This window comes from Varanus komodoensis, unplaced genomic scaffold (genome assembly GCF_004798865.1).
Source record: "Varanus komodoensis strain SLA01 unplaced genomic scaffold, ASM479886v1 scaffold17, whole genome shotgun sequence".
Classification (NCBI taxonomy): domain Eukaryota; kingdom Metazoa; phylum Chordata; class Lepidosauria; order Squamata; family Varanidae; genus Varanus; species Varanus komodoensis.
In genome coordinates, this window is record NW_025335505.1 from 1417712 (window position 1) to 1444207 (window position 26496).

Below are 26496 nucleotides of genomic sequence, written 5' to 3' on the forward strand. Positions count from 1 at the left end.
TTTGCTGTCTTCAATTGTTAGCAGTTGTGAAATCTTGTAAGCTGGAGCATCTCCGAACTTCCTGCTCTTGGATCAATATGCCTTATAGTAAATTCTGCCAACCTAGTAGCACCTGCCTGGACTGAAACCATGGTTAAAATGGAATTCTTACCTTCAAGTCATTCATGTTTGCTAAAATGAAGTAACCTTCTAAAAACCTCTTCTCTCTCTAAACAGGATGTCAGCATATTCCATTCAGAACAAACACCTCAATTTCTTTCTGAATTGTATTGGGGGTGGGGTAATTCTTGTATACATTATGTATTAGGGGAGCTGCCTCTTACCAGTTTTAAATCTGTCTAACTATTCTGGGTCTGAACCAAGGAATCCTAAATTGTTGGACAGTGGCTCAAATGAGTCTAGGGATTGTTCACAAGTTTGTTCCTACACTTGCCCACTTCAGTTAAGAGAGGGAGCCACAGCAGTGGCATAGGTTTAAAGTAGTATTGTAGAAGTATTCTAGTGAAATGCATGCTAGAAAAGGAAAGAGAAGTTTCAGGAATCCCACCAGAAATGTGTGACAAGAATTTTCTGTGCAAATTCTGATCAAACAAGGCGCCCTTGGAAAGCACACCTCCAATTCCCTACTGCCTCTAACTTGTCTAACATGAAGGAGCAAGTTCTTTCTGACCCATATAATGAGATGCTTTGTTTTCTTCAAAAGTCAGCCAAGAAAACCCATGCTTGAGGCGTGAGTGGCAGTTTGAAGTTAAAGGTCTTGAGTTGCTTTTTTCTTTAGCAGAGGAAATTTCATGTAGTTTATTATGCCTGCGTATCTGACACGTGCAATGGGAAGCAAGGCAAGCACCACATACATCCTGTCCAATTGTCACAAGACCAGAGAATATTTCAGCGTAACCCTGAACTCATAACTGAAATAACATCATTGCCACAATAATATAAGCATTTAGATCAAGAGTGCACTTGACTAGATAAAGCCTTCAACAATTCACATTAGTGTGTGCATACTCAATGGTTTTCAATTGCCTGTTTTTTCATACCATAGTTTACTGAGTATAACAATACAAAATTGTGAACGTGGACCATTCTAATGTTTCTAAGTGAACTCTCTATGCTTTATTCAATGCAGCTGGGTCATGCAGATCATACAAAGGAAAGATGGTCTAAGTCAATGCACAGTTGTTGATTTATAGCACTGGGAGGTAATTAAATTTCAAGGAGCCCTTTTTTAAAAAAAGAAAGAAAAATGGTATGCATTAGAAGGAAAGGGAGAGGGAAATTTATTTTTTGAGAGAGAAACTACAAACAGGTAGGAGTAGTATAGCTCTGCTCATTCCAAAAAAGTAACACTAGTTTCTGGTAGCAGTAATGGCACCAGGAAAAATGTAATGGGGCAGTTCATTGGGAGGAAGGGACACTGGAGTGATTCAATGCATTAAGAAAGAGACTTGACATGTCTGCGAACGGGTGCCCGTCCCCACTCATGCACATGCCTGGTACTGCCTGTGTGCCAACAGTAACTTCAGACTAACTGAACCAGTCGGATTTAAACTTCCTGCCAATAATTTAAAAATGTATTCATACAATGCCTTCAATTTTAGGAAATTTGCTCTAAAGAATAATAAATTAGCTTTTTATCACAACACTATCAACATGTTTCAAAGACAGCAATTTTCACACTTTATAATGCAGGTCATCTTTTACAGCAACAGAGTAAGAAAATTAAGCACATTTTGTTGCTTTCCTTCTTCCAACTAAGTAAATCTAAGCAGAAGAAAAGAAGTTATTTATTCTACTCTTAGCATGTTCCTTCACCTGCTCCCTAACTTCATGTCAATGACTTGGTCTTACAAATTCACATTTCTATATTCAGGACTTTCCTTAACATTATGGTTGAGATGGTGGTTGGGAGTGAGCTTTTTCAAAAATGGATGTTATCTGCACAGAACTATATCTGAAAAATGAGGAAATTTGGAACTGTTAGGATATATGTATTTCAGATACATTATGCATTCATTGTTAGTTGGCGCTATATTTTCATTTCACAACCAATGCAGAATGTTGACCTTAACCAAGATGATGTGATACCAGTTTTTCATTACATTTTGTATGCTTTAGATAAGTGTTCCCTCTGTTTTTAATGTTCAGTCAGTTAAACTATAATTCAGCGGGAAGGGCATGACCAATCAGGAAAGAGCTGAGGAAAGCTAGTACCAGTTGTTTAAAAAAGGTCTTGATAACAGTGGATTTGATAATGGATATAATGAAAGAAATGGAATGGTAGCAGCTTATACATATAGTGCTAATGATGAAGTTGCACTATATTCTCTTTTGCTTGCTTGCTTGCTTACATGCATGCATGCTTTGTCTCCCACTGTTTTCCACAATAAACCCAAGGCAACTTACATAGTCTTCGTTTCTATTTTATCCATAAATAAACCTTGTGCAGTTGGGTGGGCTGAGAGTCAGTAATTAGCCAAAGTCACACAGGGAGCTTCATGTTCATGTGGGGACCAGAAGCCAGATCTCTCAAGTCCTCCTGCAACACTAAGTATTATGCTACACTGGCTATCAGGAAAAGCAAACAAACAACGGTCTTACATGCCTAAGATTGTTCTCTTAATTAGTAAGCTCTTCAGCTAAAGAGTGAATAGATTAACCATCAGAAATCCATTTTAATCAACAATTAATTCTAATCAGTGGATTAAGTTTAAGGTATACACATTTGTGCTCAAAGTAATTTTGGTTCTCGTGTTATTTTGAAACACTGGGCTCCAGTTCTTTGCACACTGTCTCCCAGCCGCGTGAGGGCAGTTTCTGCCAGGCATCACTGCAGACAGTTATAGCATGCTTGTGTAAATGTCATGGCCGTGTCAATGGGGCAAACTGTAAGAACTTTCCCCAGCAATCAGCACCCCACTGGGAAAGACCTCAGTAATCCACCCCACCTAGTTCTCATATTTATTATACTTACATCTCATATTTTAGAGTCAGTAATTAGCCCCAAGGTGTCCTGTGTAAGCCCCATGGTCAAGTGGGGACTTGAACTTAGCTCTCCTAAATCGCAGTCCAGCACTCGAACTACACCATGCTGCTTGGTAACTTTTAAGCTAAATTACTGCTAATGCTGTTCTGTCAAAGTGGGTAATTAACACAATACACTGATCTGCACAAATAACTCTTGTGGCAGAAGCATGTAGGAGGGACAGTGTCACATTCCACAACTGAGTGCATGCGCACATGCACACACACGTTTCATTGAAGGATTCAATCATAGGGGTAGCATAATACGAATACAATGGCACAGAAATGTATTAACTACACGTTGAGCTGTTTGTTTAAACCAGCCTTTGCCAACTAAAAGTACTTTAGGATCCATAAAATATCTCCCTCATGGTCTGTCTGGCCTCTTCTAGATTCTACCCCTTTTGTAAGCAATCCCAGGGGTATGCTCGCATCATACAACAAGCTCAATGAAACCAAGTAAGTCTTGTCACTAGGCTAGGTGAGAGACTACAGATATGCAAGAAAAGATAGGCAAGGAAAGGAACATACAGATGTAATAAAATAAATGCATACATGTCAGCCCCTACCTACCTCTCAGCATAGCATAACAACTGTAGCTATCCCAAGTCTAGATCTGATCCAAACACTTCCAGGTGGGAGCCCCAGAGGAAAGTAACTAGAGAAAGTGGTGGTATAGGATGAATTTCCAGGAGTGGGGTATTGGTAGGGTTCTAGGAAGAAATACACGTACTGGGCAAGGGCAGAAGAAGGTTAGGCTTTGCTTGCCAAGGAAAGAAATTAACATTGCATAGCTTTATTTCCTTCATGCTGAAATGATTCGGAGTATGCGATGGATCACTAGGAGAGGTCCAGGCCAACAGTCCAAGATACCAGAGCATTTACAAACTGCTCATGATGCTGCACAATTCATAAATATAGCAGGACCCTGTATCCATGTGGATCCGTTCCAAGCCCCCCAGCAAATGCCTGAAACCACCGATGACAGTAAACCCTACACAATACACCATAGGATAACAAGGAAGGGACCCTTCAGCAGCAGTGGTAGGCAGCAAGCTGCAAAGTAAGCTCAAATACACTAGTTACTCAAACTAAACACAAACAAAGTATATATATTTCTTTTCCCCAATTTTGTTCACTCTTATCTCAGCACTTTAGGACTTTCTTTGGCACTGTATGGCACTTTACGACCTCTCTTTCAGACTTTGGTCAACCACATTAGCTGAAAACACAGAAACCAAGCCAAGAGATCCAGGGATCCTGCTGTGCCTCTTTCAGTCTGCAATCCTTCACAAGCCCATTAGGGAGTAAGTCTCTTTTAATTTCCACTGATCACAAATTTCATGGCCACCCCTTATAGTTTGTTCCACAGCAGGGGGTGGGGGGAGAATCTCAATGCACATATATTCAGGTACATCTGAAGATTGCTTGTTTATAGTATGCAGTGTGCTCATTTTCAGATGTGCATGTGTGTTACTCCAGATCTGAGTATAATGTTAACAGTGAAATTACAGTTGGACTGTTCACTTTATTTCGCATTTACCCTTCTGGCAATTTCCCTAAGAAATCATTCAAAATATGCCATTGATTTGGAAACTGGCCAGTACTGCATAACAAAGGAGAATTCATTGACTCCTACATCGTAGTTTGATCACAGCTTGAAAAACTACAGCTTGAATTTTGAATTGGAACTAAAATTCATACTTCTGTTTACACTGTAGATAGGTATTCTCCAATAAGTGTGCCAAATATGAAGTTTCTGGTTCAAGTCCTAGAGTCACTGACCATTGAAACAACAATAAATAATATCAAAGAGAACAGTAAAACCAACCTTCCTTCCTTCCTTCCTTCCTTCCTTCCTTCCTTCCTTCAAACATGCAGTGCTCTAATAAGGCCATTTCTGCTAAGACCATGCATGCCACGCAAACCATTTAACCCAGGTACCTGTTTCAACTATCTAATTCTTTGTTGTATGTAACTCTGCATTAAAAAAGCATACTTCTGCCTGGCATTCCTGACTACCTTTTCAGCAACCAATTCATCCCTTAAGTAATTATTGCATCCTCACCCATTATTGCACTATGACACTGAAAAGCAATTAGGCTCAGTCAAGCACCGAAGACATTTGGTTACATTTATTAAGCAATTAACACTTTGGAGTGGCTCGGTTGCATTGTAAACTCACTGTGAGTGCCCTGACTGTGACTACTACAAGGAGTGGGCCATGTGCTAAGCGCCTGAAACAATGCTGCCAAAGTAATAACCTGGAATGGTCACATTATTGCTGGACAAATTAGGCCATTAATATGCGTCCTGCAGTGTATTTGCCAGCACATTCCCTGATACTAAGAAATAGTTGTTTACCATCCTAATACAATTGCCAAGAGGGTGTCGGGCCAGGGTAGCCTTGCTTTTTTCTGACTTTCTTTAATAGTGGCAATTGTCAACAAGAACAGAAATTCTTTTTATGAGTGTCAAAGCACTACAACCTTATTTTTATCATTTTTTAAATTTTTAACTTTTGGTGGAAGTCTCAAAAGGCCTGGAGGAATGTTGTCCATGGGGTCGCGATGGGTTGGACACGACTTCGCGACTAACAACAACAAAAGGCCTGCTTTGCCCTTCCTTCCTTTTTTTTTTTTTTTTAACAAGGGGTTGTCTGTTGAAGAGTAAAACAAACAAATAAACAGTGTTTCCACAATCTACAGTTAAAGAGAGACATAACAAGAGTAAAATGCTCTCAGCAAGCATTTACTATATACATGGAAACATAGTGAGCCAGAAGGGGTCTCCCAGTCTGAGCCCTGGCTTCAGTCAACTTTGCTCGTGTAATACGCAACATGTGGGTGTCCAATCTTTCTTTGAATGCTCTCACTGATGGGGCCTCCACCACCTCCCATGGAAGCCCATTCCATATACTAGGGTCCTAAACATCAGGAAGTACTTCCTCACATCTGACCTGAAACCTGCTTCCCTGAGCTTTGCCATAGTGGATTGAGTCCTGTCCTCTACCACAGGGGAGAATAGGTCACAACCCTCTTCCATGTGACACCACATATGAGTTGGCTAGAGTTGTGACTAAATGCACATTAGCTACTTATTATTAGATAGTAATTAGATTATTCCTCTCTGCCCTACCAGCCTTAAAAAACACACCCTTTATCACTTGAGGCAAGTCATGATGTCAAATCTATAATCAGTTAGTGCATTGGTGAAAACTCATCCATTTTCAGTGCTGATTTTCGTACGATGCTGTGTAAGTATGTTACGAATTTGTTTAAGTTCAGAATTGCTTGTGTGTAGAATTTGCATCTAAACAACACAATTCCTAAGCATGAACTCAGTTGATTGGTTTAGGGAAGGAAAGGAGCTAGACATTGTCCCAGGGGCCACAGGATAGTTTGAAGTCTTAGCTCCAACAAAGCACTCCAATCTCATAGTTTAGATGTCACTTCCCCCAATGTCTCACTGTTAATGAGGAAAGAACCACTCTGGTTTCTCTCTTTGGTAAGTCAAGCAATTTTGGAGATGACGTAAAGGGAGCATTTTGGAGTCAGGGAGGGAAAAGTTTGGAGCAGCCAGGATAAGAGATAACCTGATGTGCTGCAGTCTTCTTCCTTTCCAAACTGGGCCAAAACTGTCTGTCTAGCAATTTTAAAAAATATATTTTTTACAATCCTTAATAACAACAAACACGTATAATCATCCTACAGCATGTATATTTTCTACATAACAATAGAAATAGAAGCTTTAATTACATCTCTGTTCCAAATGTATTCCACAAAAAGATACAAATATAAAAAATTTATGGACTTAACAGCAGACCAATATACTAGTGGGTTATCCAACTTATTTATTTCAATATTTCATTCCAGATTCATCAGTAAGAGGTGCCAAATTTTAATGAAATTATCTATTTTTATTTCACCTCTCAGGATTCTAGCCCACGTACTGCAGTTCTTCATTAGTGCAACTTCCTGTATCTTTCCTAAATATCTTTGAAAGGAGAGCCCTTTGAAAGTCCCTCTTTTCAATTCTGCACAATTTCTAATCTTGCTGCTCCCATGAGGATCTGCACTAGCTCTTAATTATTTAGATTCTAGTTCCCATTTGTAAAGAGGGAGAATAATAGGAGAGTTTCATTACAAATTATTTTTTGATGTGTTAACTTTTTTAACCATTTAATTACCTCTTTCCAGTATACTTCCATTTTTGGGCAAGATATCCGCATATGTTCAAGCAACCCTTTTACCCCACAATGTTGACAACACATATCTGATATTTCCGTATTTATTTTATGAAGTTTTGAGGGGGATAAGGGCCATCTATGAATTGTCTTCAATACCATTTCCTTTATTTATTAATAATTTTCTAATACTTTCAATGTTCTAATAAGACCTAAAGTTATGTATAGTTTTTTTTGCAAAATCTCTTATTTGAATCAATTGCAACCAATTACTTTTTATTTGACTAATCTTTTCTTTTAACTGCCTAACTGAAATTGATTTCCTATGTACAAATAAATCTCTAATTCTATAGATGCCTATTTCTTTCCAACCTCTAAAATTGTACATAATATTTCTTGAGATTTAAATTTAGGATGCTGCAAAAAGGGACACAATGGAAATACTGATGGTACTAGGGTTTCATATATTTACAACATATTAATATAGTTTCCTTGATAAAAGGGTTTTGAATTTGTTCTTTATTCTTCAACTATTTAGGTATATATAAATAATAATTAACCATATGCTTTCCCTCTGCTCCCTCCATTTGAATCCAATCAGGAGTCTTGTTCATTTATATAAGCTTTACAGTTTGGGACATTTGGAAGGCTTCATAATATTTTATTAAATTTGGTATTGCCAATCCTCCTTCCACGGCAACTCTGCATTTCACACTAGATATTTAAATATTTGGGAATTTGACTAACAAAGATTATAAATCCATTGACATATAGAAATTATAAATATATGTATAATGAAATAAGGAAGAAAATTAAGAAACAGGATAAATTAAAATATCATTATTAAAGATAATTGTGGTAGTTAAAGCTCATATTCTGCCAACATTCTGCCCAATCTATGGAATGCGCTCCCCAGAGAGGTCCGCCTGGTCCGTTGTTTTTCATAGCCAGGCGAAGACCTTTTTATTCAAACGTTATTTTAATTGTTAATATTATTATTATTCTTTGGCCAGGGTGACTTAATTTATATTGTTAATTTATATTGTTTTATTGGATTCTTTTTATTTATGGTTGTGAGCCACCCCGAGGGTTCAGCGAATGGGGCGGCATAGAAGTCCCCTAAATAAAGAAATAAAGAAAGAAACATTTTTATTTTTGTTCTAAATTCTACAGTTTTAACCAGAAATGCATAATATAAAATTGTGTCAAAAAATTGGAAAATTTTATCTCAGGAAATCTATCTAGCAAAAATGCATAGAGGAAGGAATGCGGAGGCAAAGACTATCTTTACCATTCCATCAGTTCTGCATTAGATGAGTGTGAGCATAAGCCTCTGAGTTTGGGGGTGCATGCTCATCTCTTTAGGATTATTCCCTTAGCCCTTGAAAGAACTAGTGCGTACATCACTAGTTGCTGTTTTCTTGTCATCACCAGGAAGATGAGTAATCAGCAATAACTATCACATCATGCAAGCAGACTAAGTGAAAAAAAAAATAGCTATAAAGGTTAAATGACATACCTTCAGTGAGGATTTCTAAACAGAAACCACCCTATTACTGTCTTATATATGGCATCCCACATTTTAGAGAAGTTGTGATATCTTCTATGCTCCACTACCACCACCATCTGGAAGTGGGATATCTAATGTGGTGATCTATGATGACGTGCCACATTGTACAATGTACTGCTCCCAAGATGTACTTTAATATAGTGCATGCACAGAAACTTTTATACATGTTAATGTAGAATTCTTGTCTGAACTCATGAGTAGGTTATTTTGTTGTTTTCCAAGTAAATAGCCAGCATGTTCAGTGTAAATTTATCCAACAACTACTCAAGCTCTCTTCCACCTATGATCTTCCATGACATATCAGCCTACTAGGTACTCCACAAGCTCCATTTATAGCTCCATGTAGGCAGCAAAGGGGGAGGTATACCAAGTACCAAGTGGGCTGACACATTTAGATGGTAAATGGTATGTGGACTGGTGGAGCACAAGCTATGAAAGCCTGTGCTGGAGAATATCAGCCCATATTTGGACCATGGGACCTGGCTCTGAAGGGCATGAAAGACATCAAACCCCAAGTGTCCTACTTCATCACTGCTCAATTCTCCCATCCCTTACAGGCATTCCTTCAATGGTGTTTTGTGATATTCAAGGAAAATGGCCACCTACTGGGATGGCAGAAGCTGAAACTCAGTCCCTGGACTAGGATGAGATAGCTGTGCTGTTGGGACCTTTACTTCCAGTCCTCTGCCTTGTTGTTTCAGAGGGATTCCTATGATTTGATCTCTGAAAATACAAAACCCATAGTAATAGCTAGCAGTTAGGTGGATCATTACAAATAAAAACCTTGCATACAAGTAGGTAGTCAGATGTGCATGATGCAGCACTTCAGGAACCCATGAATGACCACCCTAGTGCATCCAGTTTATATATTCTACAGATTTAAACTTTAAAAATAAAATGTAAAAGATTTTTCATAGGTTTTAATATTTAAATCTTTTAGACATGTTATAGGTGTCATATACAGATAGATTTTAAAATGTTAAGCATTTCAATACAAAATGCCAGTTTCCGTCACAAATAGGAATAAGGTACATTTCTGCTTAAAAGTGGGATCAGGGACAGTTAGGAATCCACACAAACCTTGAGGGGGGAATATGGATTTACAGTCAGCACCTGCAAGCCATTGCTAAATAAGCTGCAGTAATAAACATCACGGGTTGTTCATGTCATCTTTTACCATGATGAAAATCCTACCTGTTGTTTCAATTTCTCTTCTGATTTCTCTCCCACATTGGCTGCATTCACAGTAAACCATGGTTTTTATTAACATGCATTTTTTCTTTAGCTATGAACTGTCGTCACTAAGCAAACAGAGTGAGGGCAAAATCTCTATTTCTGGCTTCTTTTCTGACCCTTTTGACAGCAGTTAGATCTCTTTCATCATCAAGTACCTCTCTTTCCAGGCAGGCAGCCTTGAAGCAATCTGGGTTCAGGCTTCAAGATCTGTCATGATATGAAGAAGTCAAATTTCATAGGTCAAAAAAAGCATGTCCTCTTCTTCTGTTGTAAAGCTGCATAATAAACCATGGTTTGTTTGCAGGGATGGGTACAAAATAGAGAAGCCAGATTTCAATAACCCACATCATGGCTTAATGTGAACCAGACCACAGCCAGCACTCACATATGACACAACAACAGCAACACAGAGAAGCTCAGTTGCTAATGTCCCCTATGACAATGTTTAAAGCTTCTGCCACCAATTTATCTGTAGATATCCATGAAACCTCTAATGGCTGATGATCTCCCAAACATCAACCCATTCCAAGATACTCATCTCTGGATAATAATTTTGCAGCTCATGGTTCTTAAGCCCACTGTAGAGAATGGCTCCAAAATTTCACAAGCTTGAGGGAAAAATGGAGGGGAGACCATGCAATGAAAAGGACACATCTTAGATTCTGACAAATGCCATTTTCCCCTTCCTTGATAAATACCTCCATTCTCAATGGTTAGGGGAGCCTGTGATGTAGCAAACTTCTAGACTATTTAAGCCAACTAAGACACATTGAGATCAAGGATTCCAAGCCAATTTAACACCAAGTCTAAGTGGGTCATGATTAAGGTAGTAGCTTTCTGTGCATTCAGAGATGAGTCATACAAAGTTGCTTCTGCCTACGAATTGCTGGAACAAAAGCTTTGTCATCCATAATCTAATTAAATGGAACATGAAAGAAAAGACCTGAACATTCAAAAAGCTCCCTGGAACAGAAAAGGAAAGAAAGTGGACATCTGTATTTCTATGTACAGAGAGGCACAGAGACATGGATACCCACAAAGAGAAAACTTTTTTTTGTTTTAAACAATTACATTCTCATTGTTCTAGCTATGTATTCTCCTTTATTATTCTTGAGAGCAACTGATGCTGTGGAAAAGATCATTCACAAAAGAAGGTACTTCATCTTCACTCTTCCCTTTGTGAGGAAGAACCTCAGCTGTGCCTCCCACCACCCTTAGTGCAACCTCATTATCTCTACTTACGTGCATTTTTCTCTTTTTTTCCAATCTGTGGCATGCATTTTACAGGCTACATGAAAAGTTCAGGCCATCACAGACTCAAATATTCTAAAACAGTTTCAGTTATTAAAGATTTCCCAACTGACATCTTAACTGCAATCACAAGGTGAACATGCAAAATTATACTTGGTCTGCCCACAAGACTGTGAATTTTGGGGAGCCAAGATGGAAAGCTATTATCTGAATATGGGCTGGCTGTTACACAGCACTGCATACAGTTGCTGGGTTCACACAACATGGCAAACAACTGTGCACTGTTTCCATGGTGTGTGTTTTTTGTCTGAACTTTCCAGCCAGATGATCATGTAGTTACCTGAACAGCACAGCTTGCACACTGCCTGAGAGGCAATACCTCCGTCCTGAGAGGCAATACCTGAGAGGAAAATATCCATCCTTTCCCTATTCTTGTCCGTGGATCACAGCAGCTGCCTCCTGATGGGTCCATCATGGCCCTGAGATGGGTTTGCCCTCCCCCCAAGTAAACCTGCTTGTTTGTGGCAGTTTCCAGCACCCCCAAACCTTATGGATATTTCTAATTAATGAAAAAAGTGTGCCCCCTTTTTTACTCCATATATTTTTGCACTGTCTACAAGGAAACAGGGATACATTGAGTTGTGAGAAAGCCTGATGGCAGACTTTGGCAAGTGTAGCCGTGGGACACCCAGTCATGCTGTTTTTTGCCAATTCAGATTCAGAAGAACCTGAATATTTTGTTGGGTTTGAGCAACAGGGGGCTTGTCATGAAACTGCTCTTATATTTTGTTCGGATGTGGTATGTCTTTAACTTGCTATTTCCCTCTCTTTCTCTCAGTATGTAAAGCTGCTACCAGGAATTTAATTTCAATCTTATTACTTGACTTCTCCCACAGTATTGTGCCACAGGTTATAGGGCTCTTTTGTTGGACTATATGATTCTGAGGATGAGACACTGATAATCAAAGAGCCTTTGAATTAATCAAACTGATAATCAAACATGACTCTGAGTTAATAATAAACCACATAACATTTTATTTGTACAACAAACGTATTAGAAACATAGAAACTGGGCATGCCTACCATGTGAGCGTGTTCAAGGATAGGCTAGACATGCACATGGTAGGCATGTTGTGAGCAGAGTTGGCTGGAGCTGGGGGTCAGACTAGATGGCCCGGGAGACCCCTTCTGACTTGCTCTGTTTCTATGTTTCTAAAGTATTGGGAACGAACCAGAGGGCATGGAATTAGATGAGATTAGAGCTAGCCGGGACATGGAGGAGGTGCTGCTAGAACATGGGAACAGGAAGGAGATAATCAGCAGGAGGGACCACTGTATGGAGAGAGAGTGCAAATGGGTATTACCAAGCTGAGTCCCATGGCTAGGTGGCAGCAGAAGCAAGAAGCACAATTGGATATAAAACATGTAGAGTGGAGGCGTACACACTTTCACAGAGCTCCTCCTCAAGCGTTGGAACACAAGTGCACTCATAAGGGAAGTTTTGGGGAGTGATCACTAGACTGAGGTCAACTAACCACTTTGTGTTATTCTCAGGGATATAGCTGGATGATTTATATGTAGAAACAATGAGGATTATTAAGCAAGGAACAGTTTGAGGCTGGTCTGGTCAGAGGGAGAAACACAGCTCATGAAACTTTGCTTGGCCAATAGGCATAAAGGAAGCAATGATACATCCACTGCAAGGGCACTGAGGGCAGCAGAGTTCAAAAACTAGAAGTGAGCATTTTAGGAGAAGTCATGGTGAAATGTGGAAATCTTAGATAGACCACTGATTCTCTCCATAGTTCCAAAAAACTAATGCTACCATGCAGGAACTGGATGACAAAACAGATCTATAATGGTATCACTGTATTACCATGGCTTCTCCTGCCATGTGAACCTGCCCACTGTGTATGTGTGTGTGCATGTAACAGGGGGAGGAAGAGGAAGAGGAGGGTAGAATTGAATGCTTTGACAACCTCCTGTGCTGCTTCTATGACAAAATTAGCAGCTCCCCTCTCCAGTGTGAGCAAATAATTTTAAAAAGGATTCAGAGAATGGTCCTGGCTTTCCCAATATTAAAGGGAACATATACTCTAAGTGCCAATCAGTAACCTTCCCAGTTTGGTTCCTTTACATTTTGTGGTTGCAGAGTCATCTACATTTAATCTCTAGCTCTGCAAATGTAAAGGCTAGTGGGGTCTCATCAATGCAGAGTGGAAATTATGTGTGAGTGGGTGGTAGGAGACACACATTCTTTGTGTCTTTGACTCAGTATCCTGCTTCTGGCCCACTTACATTAAACAAATAGCTGGGGGTGGGATGGGGGGAGACTACAGCATTTATTTTTCCAGTGTTTTTCTGCTCAGATTTACAGCTCACTGCTCTCCCTACTGTTGCTACATCATTTGGTTCTATTTTAAGATGTGCAATTCATCAGGATTCTCCTGGCTTAACAGATAGTTGCTTGAAAAGGCTGTACGGTCCCACCACGGAAAGTAGGAAAAGGTGTAAGTGGCATGTTCTTGAATAAACACAGAGAATGAGAACATTCCCCAACCAACACATTTATAGCTGTTAGTATCCAAGCTACAATTTAGGCATTTTTACAATTTTACAATTTAAATTAAATTAAATTAAAATTTTACAATTTAGGAAGAAAAATAACTAGTTTGCTGTGGTATTTTCTAACAGAAAGCTCAGGAAATAGTCTGCACTAATAATCCTGGGTTCTCTTTTCATGATTGAATATAACTCCTTGAAAACATGGCCATGTTCCCTGCCCTACTAAAACATAATTTCCTACAAAATCTCCAGCCCCTATACAATATTGTTCTCAGAAGCATTATATAAGCTACAAGCTAGGGGAGAGATTCAGGGCTATCACACATGTTGAGACATATTGTTGAACAAAATGCATGAGCTGCCTCACCACCTTGACCACGAAGCCATTTTGCAATTATCTAGAATATATGCATTTGTGTATGAGTGTAAAATGATTCTGGTGCTATGATTTGGCCCTTGTTCCAACATGGCTATAACAGATATGAAAGGACAGATATGTAATGCAATAGCAATGATGAGAACAAACCAGTGAAATGAATAACCTGGAGAGGTCAAGTTGTCAAGCTGATATTACAGAGATTTACCCATAGTTCTTTTATTTACATTAGTGGAATAAACATTTCCAGTAAAATTAGCAGCAAAGCTAACCTAGTAATTGTATATTATCATCAGTTAATAAAGAACAGACTGTAAGGGTGTAATGATTGACTGGAGAAGTCAGTTACTCCAAGCAGAAGCACTACAATTACAGGAACAAGCACACTGGCTTTCTTTCTTGCACACATCTATTTCTTGCAACATTGGCAACAACACAAAACTAGTGCATGTTTGTATACATGTTCACATTTTTTTCTCCAGTGCTCAATCTGTTCTTTACAAGAGAATTTATGAGATGGGATTTCTGTTTTTAGCTTAAGCAAGGATAAGCAGTGAGCATATCCCATTCTATTTCCTAGGGCTGTATTTTCATTTTGAGACCAAAGCAAAGATGAACACACAAATACTTTTAAGGTTTCTGATATCAGGCAAGTTTTTCCCCACTTTCAATTGTTACTTCTAATGAATTTTAAGGAATCCTTACATGAATATCAAATGTGATAAAACAGCATAGGTGATAAACAAATATGAACTCACGTTTCAAAAATTACGCTTTTAAGAATGGTTTCAGGAGCATGATTTCTTTTAAAGGAGAGCAATATCTTACCTAATCCATTTATTAATGGTTTAGAGTAAGAAGTACAAGGAAAGATAATCAAATTTGCAGATGACACAAAACTCGGTGGAATAGCAAACAAATACCCTAGAAGACAGAATGACGGTCCAGGGCAATCTTGCTAAACTTGAACACTGGGCTGAATGCAAAAGAATTAGATTCAATAGGGACAAGCGCCAATTCCTCCACCTAGGAAAAAGAAGCCAAAGGCATCAGTGCAAGATGGGGAATACGTGGCTCAACAGAACTGAACAAGAAAAAGATCTCAAAGTAATTGTGGACAAGAGGCTGAACATGAACCAACAATGCAATGCAGCCACCCTAAAGGCAAATGCTATTTTGGGGTGCATTAACAGAAGTATTACTTCCAAATCATGAGAAGTAGTAGTTCTTCTATACTCCTCACTAGTCAGACCTCATCTGGAATACTTGTGTCCTATTCTGGGCACCAAAATGTAAGAAAGATGCAGGAAAATTAGAAAGGGTCCAGAGGAAGGCAACAAAAATGATCCACAGTTTGGAAACATTGCCCTATGAGGAGAAACTGAGAAATGGGCATGTTCAGCCTTGGGAAGAGAAGATTGAGGCGGGACATGATATCCCTCTATAAGTATCTCAAGGGCTGACACAAAGAGGAAGGTCAGGATCTTTTCTTGCTGATACCAGGGTGCCAGACAGTTGTGACAATCCAAAATCAGGCTAGATATCAGGAAAAGCTTCCTCCCTCACTATCAGAGCAATATGACAGTGGAACCAGCTGCCTAGGGAGGTGGTGGGCTCTCCCACACTAGAGGCATCCAAAAAGAAACTGGGCAGCCATGCCCCTTCCAGCTCTATCATTCTATGATCCTATGATTCTACCCAAGGAACATATCTGAGTGTATATCAAAAGGAGTAGAAAATCAAAATGAGTACAGGTTTCCTGAGGTTTCTCTGTTTTGTGGCATATATTTATATAATTTAAATGGACTGCTCATCTGATGCTTTACAAAGAATGGAACTTAAACTCAGCATATTAACTATTATTTTTTGCATAATTGCTAGCTATGATTTGGGAATAATACCTTTACTTCAGATCCTTGTTAGCACTGCTGCCCAACACATTTTCTTATGTGTTACCCACAGGATACATGAGTCTAAGCCCCATCTGTACTTTCTTCCACAGTTTCTATTGTCTTAGAGTATTCAACTCTGAAGTGTTTTCCAGTTTTAGTTCACTTCCCAAAATATCTCATGGCCGTTTTTCTCATTTTTGACATACGCAGAAGATATGATGAATGTAACACATAAGAAGTCATTCTTCCTTTAGAGCACTCGTATCTGAAGCATATGTTGCTTTTGTTGACTATTAAGTGGGAAAGGGATCCACTCATGGTCCATATTAGTTTAAGAATAACTAGTTCAGATATCAGTGAAACATTCAGTGAAGGCCACAATCTGTCAGGATAAATTAATGTGCTATAAATAAATGGGTCTAATCTTTGTGTTAGCATTCAAACCAGACTACCCAAGAGATTAAACTGTGGTGAGTTGTTCTGATCAAGTGAAGTAGGTCTACTTCTTAATATTATACATGCTTTTTAATATTTATGGAACTTGTGGCTTATCAGAAGAATCTAAATATTTACAAGGTATTTGTGCAGCTTGATGCAGGATCTTTGCAAGATGCATAGATTAATGGGCATCTACATTAAATGCATTTAATTAAATACAAGCATCTCATTGGTCACCTGATTAAATCTGCTGTCCCCAATTCTTTCTGAGGACAGATGTGGGAGGTCAGAAATGCTCAATAAATATATGATAGAGCAGTCATGTTACTTCCACTGTGCAGTGAGATGGACAGAAAAATGAGAGTGCTGAACTTGTACTGAGCTGAGAGTTCCCCCCTGAACATAATGCCCCGACAGGCCAAACCAGATGCAACAGAAGCTGTTTGTTTGTTGAAGAAGTGGAAAAGGACCATGTGTGCTGCCCCTGATCCTGACTAACATGTCCAGCAGCTGTTCTGAATCATTCATGCACAACCATGTTGTTTAGGCTGTGCAAATGGGTACCCAACAGAAGGAAAGACTTAAGGTGCACAGGCTCTGCTCAGATCTTCAAGTAAATGTATGGAGGGAGTTCAAGGAGTGCAGCAAGAATAATCTGACTCTCCCCTTCATACATTCAGTGAGGGAGGGATTCTTGAAACATGGTGGGATGACTCACATGACTGGAATTCTACTATTGATGGATACAACCTGCTCAAGAAAAATACAAAGGACAAAAAGGAAGGTGGAGTTGTACTATATGTGACAGAGACATTTATTCATTTATTTAAAGTTTTTATATGCCATCCAATACCAGAATCTCTGGACAGCTTACAAAAAAACAAAAAACAACAAGGTACCAAGAAACAACACACTGCATCTGACCATTGATAAACTCAAAGATAAAACCAATTGAATGTTAAAATGTTGGGAAAATTAAAAGGATTTCACCTGATGCCAAAAAGAATAAAGTGATTGCGCCAGATGAACCTCCCTGGGAGAATGTTCCAAAGTCAGGGTGCCACCACCAAAAAGGCCCTTCTCCAGGTAGCTACCCTCCTAATTTCCTTCAAAGAGGGCTCCTGGAGAAGGACCTCTGCCTCAGATGTCAAGGGGGTGGGCAGACACATAGAGAAGAAGGTGCTCCTTCAGGTATCCAGGACCCAAGCCATTTAGGGCTTTATAGGTCATTACCAGCACCTTAAATTGGGCCCAGACTTCAATTGGCAGCCAGTGTAGATGCTATAGGACTGCCGTGATATGGGAGTATCTGCCAATCCACATTAATAACCTGGCAGCTTTATTCCAGACCAACTGAAATATCCAGACTGTCTTTAAGGGCAGCTCCACATAGAGCGCATTCCAACAGTCCAAATGGGAAGTTACCAGAGAATGGGTCACCATTGCCAGGCACTGCTCATCCAGGTAAAGGCACAGCTGACGTATCAGCTGAAGCTGAACGAAAGAGCTCCTTTCCATTGCCAACACCTGGTACTCCAGGAACAGGTCAGGGTTGAGGAGCACTCCCAGGCTACATAGCCTGTCCTTTCCAGGAAGTGCAACCCCATCCAGAACAGGGCAAAAATCACTTGCCTGGAAGGCCAAATCACCTACCAACAGGACCTCTGTCTTGTCTGGGTTAAGCCTAAATTTGACCCAATACCCCAGTCAGACACCAATTAAGGTCCAACAGTGCCTCATCTGGACGAGATGTAAAAGGGAGATAAAGCTGGGTGTCATCACATGATGACTCTGCAGCCAAAACCTTGGATGACCCCTCCCAGTGGTTTCTTGTAGAAGTTAAAGTGCATGGGGGATAAAATGGAACCCTGTGTAATGCCATATATCTGCACAGAAATACAAGAAGAGGAACTTAGTAGTTCCATTGAAAGCATCTGGCTTAATTTAAAGGGAGCAAAAAATAAGAGAAACACAGTTATTGGTGTCTATTACCACCCACCCAGTCAAAACGAGGACAAGGATGAAACCTTTGAAAAGCAACTTGCTAGCATTTCCAAGAAGAATGAGGAAGTCATCATGGGGGACTTCTCTAACATATGCTGGGAGACAATTTCTGCCCAACATGGCCCCTTCAAGAGATTCCTGCCATGTGTTGCCAACAACTTCCTCCAGGCAGAAGGTAGAGGAAGGAACAAGAGCATCAGCTATCCTCAATTTAATGCTAACAGGGATGGCCTGGTGGGCAAAATAACAACCATGGAAACTCTGGGGGAAAGAGATCATGCAGTACCTGAATTCTTAATTATACAGGAGACAAAGGTTAGCTGCTGCCAAATGTGTATTCTGGACTTCAAAAAAGCCAACTTTGGCAAACTCAGAAGTGTGTTAAGCAAATACCAAAGCAACTCACTCTTAAGGGAAAAGGAGTCCAAGAAAGGTGGAATATCTTGAAATAGAAGATTCTCCAAGCACAACTACAAAGTATTCGTAATCAGATAAGGCATATACTGAATATTATACTACAGCCAGATTATATGGGGTAAATTAGAATATCAAGATATAGAGGGATCCTTATTAAATATTTATTCTTCAACAAAATAAACATGTTATTAAAAAATAGGAAACCTTTTCTTAAGAATATGGTCAGAATTTGGAATAAATATAGGGGTATATTTATCCGATTGATTTGGCTGTTATATCCAATTACAGAACTAGAAAGATTCCCAGTGAGTCTGAGGAGAACTGAAGAGTAAACATGTTATTAGGTTGAAAGATTGGTTAGAGAAAATGAAGAGTAAAAAAATAGAAACGTAGAAACTGAATTAGTCAGAAGGGGTCTCCCAGGCCATCTAGTCTGACCCACGTCTCCAGCTGGCTCCACTCATGACACACCTACCATGTGCATATCTAGCTTATCCATGAACACCATCACTGATGGGACTTCAACCACCTCCCATGGAAGCCTATTCCATACCCTAGAGGTCCTAACTGTCGGGAAGTACTTCCTGGCATCCAAATTGAAACTTGATTCCTTGAGCTTTGCTCCGTTGGAACGTGTCCTGCCTTCTACTGCAGGGGAGAACAGGTCTCTACCCACCTCCATGTGACAAAATTGACTGCGAAATCAAACAGAAAGAGTGCTCATCAATGGCACCTTCAAAAACTGGAGGAAGATAACTAGTGCGGTGCCAGAGGGTCAGTCCTGAGCCCAGTGCTCTTCAACACCTTTATTAATGATTTAGATGAGGAAGTACAAGGAAAGATATTCATATTTGCAGATGATGCTAAACTGGGTGGCATAGCAAACAAATACCCTAGAAGACAGAATGAAGATTCAGGGCAACATTGATAAACAGAAAGCAACAGAATGAGAATTCAATAGAATGAGATTCAAGAGGGACAAGTGCCATGTCCTCCACTTAGGAAAAAGAAAACCAATGTATCAATACAAGATGGGGAATATGTGGCTGAACAGAACTGAACAAGAAAAAAGACATCAGAGTTATTGTAGACAGCAAGGCTAAATACTCCAAGAACTTTTCTTGTTTAGAACCAGAATGACTACTGCAAATAGAGTCCAACAGATATTTCAATTGTACCCTCATTCCTAATGGAGAACCCGCACCTCTTGACTGCATATTTTGTTTAGGGGAAAAAAAATACATAGCACATAACCAAAAGTTTTTGAAATGCATTACAAGTGAAAGCAATTGCTTCCTCCTGCACTCAGGAGATTTAGAAGTGTTTCCATGGAAATACTGAAGTTCTTGTGAACATCTACAAACGGCTGAAAAAGCCTACCAACTCAGCACATCCAGCAATCAAAATTTAAATTGGTGCATAGGAAGATAACTTTAACTCTGTGGATCTTGATGCCGTAATGTGTGGAAAATGAGGTACTGGCACCATGTATGTGTGTGGTTAAAAATGTCATATTATTAGAGAGGCAAGCATGTGTTATACATTCTTTTAAAAATTGGATGTGTGCAGTAAAGAATTGATTGATATTCTGATACCATACATCTTAACTGGTTGAACACACTGTTGCTTACTTGCATCACAGAAAAAAAATAAAGAACACAAGATCAAACTTGCCTTTCCAACATACTGTGGATCTGGTCCCATGTGTTCTTCTAAAACAAAGAACTGGTTCCACACCCATCCACGTTTTGGGCGATGATGCACTTCCGTTTCTCCTTCTATATGTTTTGTTTGGTTTCGTGTCACCTTGATGGAGCCATGATGCCCAGTTCCATAACACCTCTGCACAAAACAGAGACAAACTAGGACTGGACAGATGCAAGATGTGCTCGTAATTCTCATTGTAGGATCACTTTCCACTTCCAGATGCTCTCTTCCCCTTTCTTTGTGTTCCCTTCCCTACTGTATTCTTTTAATAGGCTTCCATGGGTGAAGGAAAGAGCTGGTTTTAAAATGCAGTCCAGAAATTTTGTTTTAGTCTGTCCATGGTTCAGCTGCCCATTGGTAAAAGGATATTTACATCATGAAAAGCAGTGTGAGGATGCCACTCACTTTGGCGATGCTCTCCACAGGCTGCTGGAGCTGACCATTTTATACCTAATGGGGAAGAAAAGAAAGAAAACAAATAATTACAAACAGGAATTTTAGATCGTTGGCCTCCAGGAATTAAGAAGTCACCCTGGCAAATATGTGTGTTTATTTATATGTCTTTAAATTAGCATCATATTTCAAAATCTGCATGTGTCAAGAGTGGAGTAGCTCAGGATACTGTGAGTGTGAACTGAAGCCTCAATACAGACAATTTATTGTATGTTTTATTTATAAAGATTCATGACCCAGTCAAATCCCTGAAGCCTTGACCTGCTGATACCATTTTCTTATCTCTTGCATACTTCAGAAAGCTGAACAAGAACTTGGTTTTAGAATCTTGGTCCCATGAATGCAGCTCATGTTGTACCATCTCAAGTGAGATTAGCCAGCCAGAGGAAAGTATAGCGAGACCCTACACTATTATTCTGGACATGGAGCATGTTCCCCATTAGGTGATTTTTAGGACTCTTCAGCAGGGAAAAGAAAAAGATAATGGCAGCATGTCAAATGTCCTTTAAATATAATATGTGGCACTAGAGAACAATGTGTGGTCTGAATGATATTGTCTTGTATACCTCTAAAGTGACGGCAACATGGATGGTGAAAGTTAGCACCTCACTCTCACTCACACAGATCTTCCCTGTTGCCAGGAGATGACTCCTTGGCAATTCAACCACTATGGTGAGCCACTGAGACTATAGTCCCAATAGCCGCTATGCTTATCACAGTCCAAATAGAGACAGTGTGAGGCCTCAGAACTCAAATTCTGAATGGCTTGTCTCTCTGCTTACATACTGGTAGGTACACGGCACATACAGAGTGTTGTTCCTTTCCCCTTGGTAATCTCATCTACTGACATCTGGAGTAAAGAAGCAGGGTTTGTGGCTTTGTGTCAGCAATGGCAGATCTGAATTGGAAATGCTACCAGTAGCAATGTGTGAGGAATCCAGCTTTGGGTGGTAATCGATCAGGTTTCCTTGGATCAGCTCCCAGGTCTCTGGTCTGCTCTCTCTGTGTCCTAAGTCTGCCTCATGCTGACCGTTCACATGGGCATCCGGCAGGAAGCACGTCCAAGCAAATCCGCAAGGCTGGCTCAAGCACATGCTGCCCGAGCACCCTCTGTGAGAGCCATGTTTGGCTCTGCATGCATGACTCGCAGCCTTTGCATACTTTGAGTAAAGAATTGTGTATTTTGCACAAAGAATTACATACTTTGCACAATGGCATGAGGTTGGAGGTCCTGAGAGTTGTGGAGTTGACTTTGGCTCACCTCACTTACTGGCCAGGGTTTAGCAGAGGAAAGAAGTCTAACAAACACAAGAGAGCTGTATTCTGGCCTGAGCTTTGCATGGCTAGCTATTACTGGCAGTCATCTCTATCACAAAAAGCAATATACTGGAGGAAAAAATGGTAATTACACAGATGGACACACATAGAATTGATAAAGAAAATCCAATCTAATATATTACTAGAAAACAAAAACACCACCACCACAACTTTATTGTATGTTTCTATCAATTTCATTAGATTCATTGTGACTTGGGGATGTTTTACAAAACATTGAAATAAGGAAAGATTGAAACCATTAACAACATATGATAATTATGGGGAGATGTGTTGGGCTGAGATATAGCAACATGATGAAACAGGTTATTTTGAATGATGAAAAAATCACTAATTATACTGCAGACTGAACATGCTATTCATCTGATCAGCTGTTCAGTTGTTGGATATGTTAGCATTTGCACATTTTTGGTGAAAAATGTGTATTTAACAAAGCTTAAACCTCAACATTAATATCATATATGTGTACCAAGCACAGTCCTTGTAAGGAAAAAAGAATGCTTGGTGGGGGAGAGGGGAGAATTTGGCTATTATTTGTTTATAGAAACATAGAAACTGAGTGAGTCAGAAGGGGTTCCCTGGCCCATCTAGTCTGACCCCCGGCTCCAGCTGGCTCTGCTCACAACATGCCTACCATGTGCATGTCCAGCCTATCCTTGAACACCCTCACTGATGGGGCCTCAACCACCTCCCGTGGAAGCCCATTCCATACCCTCAGGGTCCTAACTGTCAGGAAGTGCTTCCTGGCATCTAAATGGAAGCTTGGTTCCCTGAGTGGGTCCTGCCTTCCTCTGCAGGGGAGAACAGGTCTCTACCCACCTCCGTGTGACACCCCCTCACATACCTGTATGTCGCCAACAGATCCCCTCTGAGTCTCCTCCTCTTCAAGCTGAAAAGACCCAGTTCCCTCAGTCTCGCCTCATATGACTTTCCCTACAATCCAGCCACCATCCTTGTGGCCCTACACTGTCTCTAACCTGGCTATATCCTTCTTGTAATTTGGAGCACAGAACTGAACACAATATTCCAGTTATGGGCACGTCAGAGTCGTATAGAGTGGTAGTAATACTGCCCTCGATCTAGAAACCATGCTTCTGGCTATGCAACCAAGGGTGGCATTTGCCATCTTGACTGCCTGATGATTCCCCAGTAATGATTACCCTCTGCTTTTGGTCAGTCAGCTATGTCCTAATCCAATGGACAGTGCATTGATCTATCCCAAAACTCCACAATTTCTCAACCAGGATATCATGCCGCACTTTGTCAAAGGCCTTGTTGAAATCCAGGTAAACTCCATCCCCCACATCCTCTCCATCTAGCTACCTTGAAATCTTGTCATAGAATTCCACAAAGTTTGTCTCGCAGGACTTTTTTTTTTTTTTTTTTTTTTTTTTTGCAGAAGTTGTGCTGTGTGGCCACCAACATCCATTCCCTATGTAGGGTTAAAAGACCACTCACTATTACGAACCTTTCCATTGTCTTTCCTACAATGGACATAAGGCTAACTGGTCTCTAATACCCCATGTCCCCTCACGTACCCTTTTTTGAAAATTGGGACCACTGGCACCTCCCTCCAGTCCTCTGGAAACTTACCCGTTCTCCACGAGACCTCAAAAATGGAGGCCAGTTGGTGTGAGAGGATCCCTGTCAACTGCCAAATTACTCTTGGGTGAAACCCATCAGGGCCCATCGCCTTTGTAACATCCAGTGCCCTGAGGAGCTCCTCGACTTCTACGGTGGTGACTCTAATCTGTGTGCCTGAGTCCCCAGCCTCATCTGATCCCCCATGCGGATCTCCCCCATCCTGCTTTGGGGGGAACACAGAAGCAAAACAGTCATTTAGAATCTGTGCCTGTTCACATCAGTCACTGAATCCCCTTTCTCCCTATTAAGTGGTCCCACTGCCTGTCTCCCCTTCCTCTTGCCATTTACATGCTGGTAGAACACCTTTTTGTTGCTCCTGACATTCTTGGCAAGTCTCAGCTCATAATCAGCCTTAGCCTTGTGAAGAATCCTTCTGCAACGGGTCTCCCCCTCCCGGTATACACTTTTGTCTGTTCGTCCCAGTGCCTTTTTCCCCATCCTCGTGAGGTGCAACCCATCCCTCACCAGAAGTGCATTGGCAAGAAACCAGATACCATGGTCGAGGAACCCAAATCATTCCTTCCGACACCACACCCTGAGGCAGTCATTCACCTCGGCAACCCTTATTTTCCTGGCTGGTCCAAATCCCCAGACTGGCAAGATAGAGGAAAAGGCCACTTGGGTCCCTGAGTTTCTTGCCCAGAGATTCAAAGTTCCTGGTGATCCCACCCACCCCCTACCTGGCTCTGTAATTTGTCCCCACATGGATCACCAGAAATGGCTGGTGACCCCCGGATGGAACAAGATGCTCTATGCTGTCCTTCACATGCAGGATGCGTGAGCCCGGCAGGCAACAGACCTCCCTCACCAATTTATGCCATTTATATGCTGCATCCTAGTACATTTAAATGGTGTTCCTGGGCAGTTTACATAGTTAAAAAATATACGCATAGATAAAAATAACAATGTCACAGTAGAAACAGTAACAATATCCTATTAACTGTGGAAGGGGTTTTCTGATGTTGGGTTCCTATTCACTGCCATGAAGCAGTAGTATTGTGCTAAAATATAGATGTGTTTTGAGAGGGTTGTCAGGAAGAAGACGCAGAGCACCCGCACCCAGGAGTGCTATTTTTTAATGGCAATCTCATTTCTGCCCTTCATGGTGTGTTGTTTAGAATTCTGATGTTACACAACAAGGGGTTGATATAATAGCACTCAATGAAACCGAGATTTAAACACTCATCTGCCCTGGACATTCCTGGTCAAGCTCTTGAAGAAGAAGGGGGGAAAGGCAAAAGGAATAAACAGAATCCAACAGTGTCTGAGCTCCACCATGGCTTATGAATTTTTATCTTTCTATCACATACATACTTCAAAACCAGGACTCCCAGAAGAACAACAGACACTTTTACAGTGCTTGTACTCCATCCAGGTTCAGTTCCACCAGGTGTCATCAGGGCAGAGAGCAAACACCAGCCCAATCTTTTTCTGCTAATTAAGGAGGAAACCACCCCTGGAGAGGCACAGGTTTTCCAATACAAACTGAATAACAACAGAAAAGTGACACCAGAGCTGCTGTCAAAAGGAAAGGAAAAATAATACAAGATGTGTATTAACTTCTGCCATTGCACTTCCGCCGATCCTTCCCACCCCAATTACTTTTTCCTAAAGCACCAGGATCAATCCTGCTAGATTCACACCAGTACTTCACAGGCCAATGCTGCGTGATATATACAATATATGTTTAAATCAAAGTTAAATCTACCAATATGGTTTTGTGCATGAACTGCTGGCAGGAAGTTATTACAGGAAAATACTGTAATAACTTTAATCATTTAATATTTTAGAAACATAGAAAAAAAGCAAGTTGGAAGGTGTCTCCTGGGCCATCTAGTCTGTTCAGTCAGCTGTTGACAAGTACCCCAAGATCCCTTTCACAAGTGCTGCTCTCCAGTCACTTGTCCCTCATCCTCTACCTTTGACACCTATTCCTGTGTCTCAAGTGCAAGACCTTGCACTTATCCACATTGAATGCCATCCTGTTGTCCCCTGCTCCTCAGTCATGGCCACTGAGCCAACTTTGGTATCATCTGCAAATTTAGTCACTAGACTGGTTATCCCCTTCTCTGTATCATTGATAACAAGGTTGAATAGAATTGGTTGCAGAACTCAGCCCTAGGGATTCCATTGGTCACTGGCTGCCATCCTAATAATTCCCCACTGATAGTCACCCTCTGCTTGCGATCTGTCAACCAAGCCCTACTCCATCACACAGTGCTCAACAGTTTCTTAACCTGGATATAATGAGGCACCCTGTCAAAGGCCTTGCTGAAATCCAGGTAAACCATATCCACTGCATCCCCTCCATCCACCACCTCGAGATCTTTTCACAGAATTCCACAAGGTTCATCTGGCAGAATCTTGTTTTATGGAATCTGTGCTGTGTGGCTGCCAA

General features: G+C 40.5%; 1 protein-coding gene across 3 annotated transcripts in view; it reads right to left on the minus strand.

The window, feature by feature from the left end:
* LOC123021652 (cadherin-18) overlaps nucleotides 1–20861 on the minus strand; it is a 211271-nt gene extending 190410 nt beyond the window's left edge. For all 3 annotated transcript variants that reach the window (XM_044426624.1, XM_044426623.1, XM_044426625.1), the window contains exon 1: nucleotides 20634–20861. In XM_044426624.1, the coding sequence (XP_044282559.1) occupies nucleotides 20634–20861 (228 nt within the window). The remainder of the gene's footprint in view (nucleotides 1–20633) is intronic.
* Between the last annotated feature and the right edge of the window lie 5635 nt (nucleotides 20862–26496).